This window comes from Poecilia latipinna, unplaced genomic scaffold, assembly GCF_001443285.1.
Source record: "Poecilia latipinna isolate Pla-1442-1.1 unplaced genomic scaffold, P_latipinna-1.0 Scaffold2100, whole genome shotgun sequence".
Lineage (NCBI taxonomy): Eukaryota > Metazoa > Chordata > Actinopteri > Cyprinodontiformes > Poeciliidae > Poecilia > Poecilia latipinna.
In genome coordinates, this window is record NW_015114716.1 from 61,298 (window position 1) to 69,184 (window position 7,887).

At 39.1% G+C, this 7,887-nt stretch overlaps 1 protein-coding gene across 3 annotated transcripts in view; it reads right to left on the reverse strand.

Annotated features, from left to right (window-relative positions):
* Positions 1–7,887, reverse strand: part of col7a1l (collagen type VII alpha 1-like) — a 64,459-nt gene that overhangs the window by 10,055 nt on the left and 46,517 nt on the right. For all 3 annotated transcript variants that reach the window (XM_015017078.1, XM_015017079.1, XM_015017077.1), the window contains 21 exons: positions 7,753–7,812; positions 7,248–7,373; positions 7,031–7,102; positions 6,313–6,348; positions 6,106–6,165; positions 5,965–6,009; positions 5,840–5,875; positions 4,543–4,578; positions 4,310–4,366; positions 3,760–3,831; positions 3,609–3,680; positions 3,487–3,522; positions 3,283–3,363; positions 2,957–3,010; positions 2,819–2,872; positions 2,420–2,482; positions 2,272–2,334; positions 2,046–2,162; positions 1,111–1,188; positions 527–580; positions 390–438 (listed from right to left, as the gene is read on the reverse strand). In XM_015017078.1, coding sequence (XP_014872564.1) covers positions 390–438; positions 527–580; positions 1,111–1,188; positions 2,046–2,162; positions 2,272–2,334; positions 2,420–2,482; positions 2,819–2,872; positions 2,957–3,010; positions 3,283–3,363; positions 3,487–3,522; positions 3,609–3,680; positions 3,760–3,831; positions 4,310–4,366; positions 4,543–4,578; positions 5,840–5,875; positions 5,965–6,009; positions 6,106–6,165; positions 6,313–6,348; positions 7,031–7,102; positions 7,248–7,373; positions 7,753–7,812 — 1,321 coding nt within the window. The remainder of the gene's footprint in view (positions 1–389; positions 439–526; positions 581–1,110; positions 1,189–2,045; positions 2,163–2,271; positions 2,335–2,419; positions 2,483–2,818; positions 2,873–2,956; positions 3,011–3,282; positions 3,364–3,486; positions 3,523–3,608; positions 3,681–3,759; positions 3,832–4,309; positions 4,367–4,542; positions 4,579–5,839; positions 5,876–5,964; positions 6,010–6,105; positions 6,166–6,312; positions 6,349–7,030; positions 7,103–7,247; positions 7,374–7,752; positions 7,813–7,887) is intronic.

A 7,887-nucleotide genomic window follows, 5' to 3' on the forward strand; every position in this document is an offset into this window, starting at 1 on the left:
GTTGGGAAAAAAAAAAAAAGTAAAAAAAAAATTTGGGGTTTTTTTTTGGGGGAAAAAATTTTTTTTTTTTTGGGGGGGGGGGAGGTGTCCCTCTTAATCGTAGTCGCGTCTTTGTGAATGGCTTTACTGTTACTGGCACCATGGTGTGTGTTCCTCTGAGAGAACATAACAGATGGCTCAACGCACAGGGGTGCCATGTTGCTGCCACAGGAGCTCGACAGCAAATAGCCACACACACACACACACACGCTCGCACACACACCAACATGCACACAGACACTGTCAGAATACGTAGACCTCCCTGAAAGAACATGTTTATTCAGTTTTGGACAAAATACAGAGTGAAGTAAATGCATAAAGCATGGCTTCGGCGCCGTGCAGCCTCTTACCGCACTTTTCAACCACCTCCTGGTTGACGAGCTCCTTCACTTCTTCAGCCTTCACAAAGATAAAAGCAGCACTTAGGTGGTCAGTTATTCAAAAAGGTTTTAAAAAAAATACAAATGGAAATATTCAGCTGACATACTGATAGTCCAGGTTCTCCTTTATCCCCCTTTGCTCCTTCCATACCCTCTGAACCCTGGTGGTAACAAAACATGAGCACTTTCACTTTAGGGATTTCCAGAATGTCACATAAACACTAAAATGGCACAGTTGTACATACAAAAAATATTATGATTTTTTTTTTCCCCCCAAAAACAAACATTTCTAACCTATTTTCAGCCATTCCAAGCAGTTGCAGCAGCAACACTAAGGGATACTTTTACATAACACAAACTAAATTTAAATCAAGTTCCCATGCTAAATCAAACATGACTAGTAAAATAGGCATTGCAACCATTTCTTTGACCACTACACAAATTTAGTAGCAAAAATATGATAATATACTGGTTGTTCTTAGCTTTTCAAAAATGAAGTGTAAAAATAAAATGTTATCTACACAAAACTCTTTAGTAAAAAAAAAAAAAAAAGGAAAAAGAGAATATTTTTAGTTATCTTTATGCTTTTTGAAAGGCATAACTAGAACTCTCAGTAGATCGCTTTGGGCCCAAAGCCGGATAAACCGCTGATATAAGGAACCAACAAACAACTTTCAAGTATAGATCTCACAGTTTCTCCTCGCATTCCTTGGGTTCCTGGTACCCCCCTCTGGCATGGCCTCGTTTTGCCTCTCCTGCCCCGCTCACCCTGTTTGGTAAAAGTACGAAAAGGAAAATGTATCTTTTAAACAAAGCCTCCCCGCAAGACAAAACCCATGACACCCAGTCAAATGCAGAACCGCTTCACACTTGTGAAAGACGGATCAGTTTAGATGCACCTTTGGAATATCCTCATCAGTATTTTCAAGCCACTCTGCGTTAACACGGAAAGTCCGGTAATTGTTGCTGAAAGGATGTAATTGAGTAAGATATTACTTGAAGGGTGCAGACAAGAATAGATCTCTATATGCGTGTGTGTGTGTGTGTGTGTGTGTTAATTTGGGACGTGTCTCCGCTGTCTTCAGAGCCCCGGCACGCCTAGCACACGCTGTCGTTCCCTCACGAAGGCACGATGATGACTGTAATCAAGCTCCGCTCGTCCCCATCACCGTGTCACACTTTCAGTCCACCCCGTTGTGTTTTTACATGAAGTGGAGAAATTTAGTTGGCAAATGAGAATATTTGGGAGAGAGTCTGTTTGACTCAAATAATAAAACTCTGTTGGATTCTCTTTTTTGGGGGGGGGGGAGAGTTATATTTTGTAATTTCCGTTAAATGGTCATGAGTAAACATTTAGGGATATGTAGCACAAAAAAAAAGAAAAAAAAAAGCCCAATCTAAGGTGAAGGTTGCATTTTCGAAAATGAGAATTATAAACACAGAAGGGTTTAAGCTCAGGCTAGAATAGGCTGTCTAAGTGATGCACGACTTAAAACCGGGCGACACTGTTGGCTCGTGTGTCGATACACGGTTCAGGCCAAATGATACTTAAGTTTACTGCGAGAAAGTACCAGTTTAAATGAATGAAAACACAAACCACACAGCCCCAAAGCTGGGTTAAAGTACCTTGGGTCCTGTATCCCCACGAGGACCTGGGGCTCCGGGTGGTCCCTCGTCTCCATCTAGTCCCGGACTGCCAGCTGACCCCTTGAAGCCCGGAAATCCAGGGAAACCTGCAGCACCCTAAATTGGGCAAAAGAATTGATGTGTGGTGTTTAATAGAGGTTGTTACACGATGTTACAGAAAACTGTAAATATGTATCCAGTGTGACGTTACATTAAATTTGCAAACCTTATCCCCTTTCTCTCCTGGGTCACCATCGGCACCATTGGTCCCTCCAATTCCTTTGTCCCCCTAAGATTTTATACATATAGGAAAAATGAGTGTGCATCTCTTGAAATGCTGTTGAGTGGAAATATGAGTGGATTTGTATGTCCACCTTGCGTCCTGTGAGTCCATTAAGTCCTGGTAAACCTGCACTGCCAGGCACACCTGGATCTCCCTGTTTAGGAGATTAAATATTTGCTGCTTGAACCGTTTCATACGTTACATTTCAGCTACAAACCCAAATGTATCTTATTGGGATTTTTATGTGACAGATGAGCACAAAGCAGAGCATAATTATTAAGTTGAAGATAAGATACCTGGTTCTATTTTTTTTTAATGCTAATCAATAAAATGCATTCAGCCACACCCAGACAATCACACACAATCCCCCCAAAAAGTTTCTAGTTATAGTGACAAAATGTGAAAAAGTCACATGAACTTTTCCACATTTTGATTTCCTACGACACAGTTTAGTCTTTGATATCACGAGAATCATAAAGCTAAAGCTAACCTTTTCGCCGTCTAGCCCGGGATTACCGGTGCGTCCAGGAAACCCTCTGAAACCCTGGGAAAGGTTGAGGCAAACTGGAAACTCAATCACACCAGGAAACAGGAAAGAGAACTACAAACACATAACGAATGTCTAAACCTTTTCTCCCTTCTCCCCCATTTCTCCCGGTAGGCCAGGTTCTCCTGGATCGCCCTGTGAAAAACAGATTAATCCGATACACAACAGTAATAAGAGGCTACATCTATTTAATCCACATCTATAAAATGTCATACTGCAATAATCTTTAGCAAGAATTGTGAGACCAAAACTTGTCAATATTTCGTTTGCATTAAAAGGAATTGCAATTAATGTCCAACATATAACTCGTAACGCACATTTTTAAATTCACATAGGGATTCTAATGAGAAGCCAACAGCATGATAGCAGTGGTTTTATTCAAGTTTAGTACTTTTGTTTGATAGTACCTGATCACCCTGCATGCCTTGAAGTCCAACATCTCCTTTGTCGCCTTTTTCCCCGTCCACCCCATGCTGTCCATTGAGCCCCTAGAATGAATAAAAAACTGGAGGTATTGCACATCATCACTTAATTAACTTCAGGTCAATAACTCTGTTAAGACAGACTTATTCTACCAGTTGAAGATTTAGAAATTACTACTGATTTGTTACCATCTCTCCATTCAGCCCCGGCTCTCCAGGTTCCCCCTATGAAAAATTGCGACCATCTTTATCACAGCGCTGTCAAACAGCAATGCCCACTGAATCTCATGTTTGCTGCATGTCATGCTTACTTTCTGGCCCACCGGCCCTCGTGCTCCAAATCGGCCCAGCGCCCCTTTAGTGCCCGCATCCCCTTTAAGGCCCTGATCACATTGATCAAAAATGCGTTTATGTGACAAGTAGTCAGAATTCAGCCACTGAGAGTGAAACTTAATTTGTTACCTTCACTCCTGGAGGACCGTCCTCACCCTTCTCTCCTTTATCCCCGTCAAAACCTGGTAGACCCCTCTCCCCCTAAAACAAAATTTCCAATACCTTCTTTGTAGTTATTTTAATACGATTTTGTTCCCCCCTAGTAAGTAGATTTACACATGTTTTTCTGAATGTAAGTACTGGAACATGCATGTTACTTATAAATAAGTAAAACATATGTCTTTCTTTCAGGATGCTGCCTGAATAAACGTAATGGATTCTTTCTTTCAATTATGGATCATCTGAACACAAACCGCATACATTAGCAGAAGACCAGTCAGAGGAATTCTGGCTAATAAATTTGTCGTATTCTTGAAAACACTGTTTTCTTCATTTTGCAGAAAAAACGTTGTGAAGTCACAGCCTTTTTTTCTACATAAGGATTAAACTAAAGGTCTGCAAACTCTAAAGTGTGCCATGAGCTGTTCTACAGAATTGAAAACAACCTTGAAAATACTTCAAACACAATTTAATTTGCTTTGCAACAGAAGAAAGGCCTACACTATAAAGAGGATCTCACCGCATCCCCTTTGGAGCCCTTGAACCCGCGAGGCCCTTGAATCTGAAGTACGCTCCCCTGCAGAATGGTATTAATTTGTGAAGTCATGTCAGAAATAAAAACTGTAAAAAAAAATGGATTTGGGCAAAAAAAATAAATATACATCATGCAAACTGTTTTGTTTTTGGAATATGAAGGCGAAGCCTCTTTAAAATTTCAACTGAAACGGGATGCAGTGTGTGTAAATGTCATACTCTCTCTCCTCTGAGTCCAGGTACGCCGCGGTCTCCCTGAAAAGAAGCGGAGCTGTGACTCGCATATTCCGAAATGCAATCATTTTCATCCGAAATGTCAATAGATGTTTCACATTTCATGACTCTTTGCTGCCGGAAAGCAAAATTCAGCATCGTCAAACATGCAATCTACCACTGACAAACCTCAAAAGACTCTCAAATAATTCCTACAATCATTGACAGAATCGCTCACTGAAGTCTAGAGAGAAAATAAATACATGAGCAGATGACCGCCAAAAAAAGATGAAGACAATAAAACATAACTTTTGGCCTTGTGAGTACATTCCCAGGCCTTTGTGTTTAGATTTAATAGAGAAATCGTGTCAATGTTATCTTTGAGTCATATTTTACTTAAATATTTGGAAGGGAAAAATATCTGCAGGTTACTCTGGTCTTTGAGTTAGAGGGGGAAAAAAATGCAGTAGGAATATATTATTAGGTCGACGGTTTTGAACGGCTCCAGATGAGACTCTTAACTTAAAATGAGACAACAGAACCTGCCCTGCAGCGACGAACAAGACAAAGAGAAATGAAGCATTTTTCATTCTGACCCGACTTTACAGATAAAGCAAGTCTTCTGCATACCTACATAGTTTTTTTTCTTTTTTTGTTGATGGAATCAAATAGCAGTTGAGTCATTGGAGCTGAAAATAAATCCAGATCTTGTAAAACATCAACATATCTAATAGCTTTTCCACAACATGCCCATATTTCAATCAGGAAATGAGTCTTAATCCGTCATCTTGCCTCAGTGATATCAGTGTCATAATGACAATGGAAACATCCTCCTTATATCCTCTGTCAGCATTAAGGTGACAAATTCAGTGTAAATTAAGACAACATAAGGGTTTATCTGCAGCATCATTAAGCAGCTACTTTACCTTTCAACACCAAAATGCTCCATAATCCATAAGGAGAAAGTTTAAGCTACATGGTAGCAGTTTTATTTATTTATATATCTATTTTGAGTGATTCCTTTTGATACATCCATCGTGGTTTATGGGATTTTGTCTTTAACTTAGTTTTGGTTCTTGGATTAAACTTTTTCTGCTTTATTTTCTCAGGTATTTTTTTTTTAATCACAAGACAAACATCTGAACCCACTGAGCACTTTATGTAATAAAGCAGAAATACTGAATTTGATAAAAGTAATGACTATAAAAATATCCATCTTTGCCAACATGCATTAACACAAAATGTCAGCCACGAACGTATCATTTTAAAAATCTTTAAATTAATATCAGGTAATGTCTCTCACCTTTTCTCCTTTGTTGCCACGTAAGCCTTTTGAACCCTGGTTGAAGAATTGGAAAAACAAAATAAAATTAAAATCTAACAGATTGATTAGATATTTGTGTCACAAAGAAGAAAGAAGTTTCTCACAATATGACCGGGGCTTCCTTTAACACCTGCGGTTCCCCTTTCGCCCTGAAAAGAAAAATATCTCATAAAGCACTAACTATGTCAAGTTAAACTTATATAAACACATCAAAAATAGATCTTGAGATGATGCAGAGAGCTCACCTGTCTGCCTGGTGGACCAGGAACTCCTCTGGCACCGGGCTGACCTGGAATGCTGTCACCCTGATGAAATATTTTGGCGCATTTGAGATGTTTTGTTTGCTCGATATATTTATAGTTTTTAAGACTTCAGCAATCGAACACGCCATAAATTTATTCATTATGTGCAAGACAAAAAAAAAAAAAAAAAGTCTAGATCACTGTTGTTACCTTTTCTCCTTTGACACCAGGTACTCCAGGAAGACCCTTCAAAGAGAAGATGGTAAATTTGGTTCTGTTCAGGCAAGCAGTCAGACGAAACAGTGTGAAAAGGCTGAAATGTTCCTTTAAAAAGTGGTGATTTCACATGAAAACAAATCTATAAGAATATCCTATTCAAAGTTCATCCTTGCAGTAAGAAACGTTCTCATATTAATGTTTAACCTTGTTTAAATAAAGTGATTTTATTGCCCTTAAACAACAAGTAAGGTTGTGTTGTTCACAGAATGAATGTGATTCTACCTAAAACAAAATGCAAGTTCAAGTCTTAGTCTGAAACAGCATCACTGAGATGATTCTTGTTGCCATCTGCCGGTCTTCAAAACCAGTCAAAGGAAAGTTTGCCCCAGTCTTCACTTTTAGCTGGAAAATGTTTGGGGAGTTTCTTGACCGTTTCAAGTCACTGCATGGAACCCAAATGAGATGAAGCTCTTGGTCTCGACTGGCAGTCAAGACCTTTTAGCATCGTCTGGAACTTTTTAATTCCTAAATTTCATCCCCCCCAAAGTCTTTAATGAATGTTTTGTCAGCTTTAATTGTGCAACTTTAGTTTTTTGTTATTGTTAAAATCGATAATAAATCACAACTGATAAACACAAGGTTTGTTTGTTTGTAATGACTAAAGTTAGCGTAACAGACAGAAATTAGAAAAAGGAAAGTTTCTTCATACATCAGGTCCTGGTGCACCTCTGGGTCCTGGGGGTCCAGTCGATCCATTCTTCCCTCTTTTACCCCGTTCACCCTACATCAACACACAAAGCTTTAACAGAAGAACTCTTTCCATGTTTTTTTGTATTTTTCTATGTTCGAGCCAATTTCATTCCGGAATGAAAGAGAATATTGAATTTCTCTGAAGTGTTTTTGAAGCTTAATATATAATTGTTTACCTCTCTGCCTGGCTCTCCTGGATCTCCAGGAGGCCCCTTGAGTCCTGGGATACCCTGTATTCCTGCGTTTCCATTAATACCCTGGATGCCTTGCGCTCCTGGAGGTCCTGGCTCACCCGGCTCACCCTGAGGCGACAATTTGAGGCGTGTTTAAAAAAAATAAAACGCCGAGAAGAACTGAAAGTTTGAAAGAACACACACTCAGGTAGGCACTTGTTCAATGAAATGCGATTATTCGGCTCTTTTATCACATTTGAATAATTGCTTTCGGTTCAAGTCGTTCTCGCAAAGGAAAAGCTCAAGCACAGATTTAAATGCGGGGGTGAGTCACAGGACCAATTAATTCCCTGGATTAAAACTGCAATGAGAAACAAAGTCAATTAAAATTAATGTTAAAGAAGACTGCAGGGACTGATTGGTTTTCCAAGAATTTATAAGTAAGCTATCAGTTAATTGCTGGTATAATATTTGTTTATTTTCTTTTTAATAAGGAGGGAAATTTCACCTTTTGTCCTGGGGGACCAGCTTGGCCCTCTGGCCCTCTATGCCCAATACCTGGCTCACCCTAAAAAAAAAAAAAAAAAAAAAAAAAAAAAACAAACAAAAAATAAATCATTAAAAAATGGGGGGTAAATTTTTT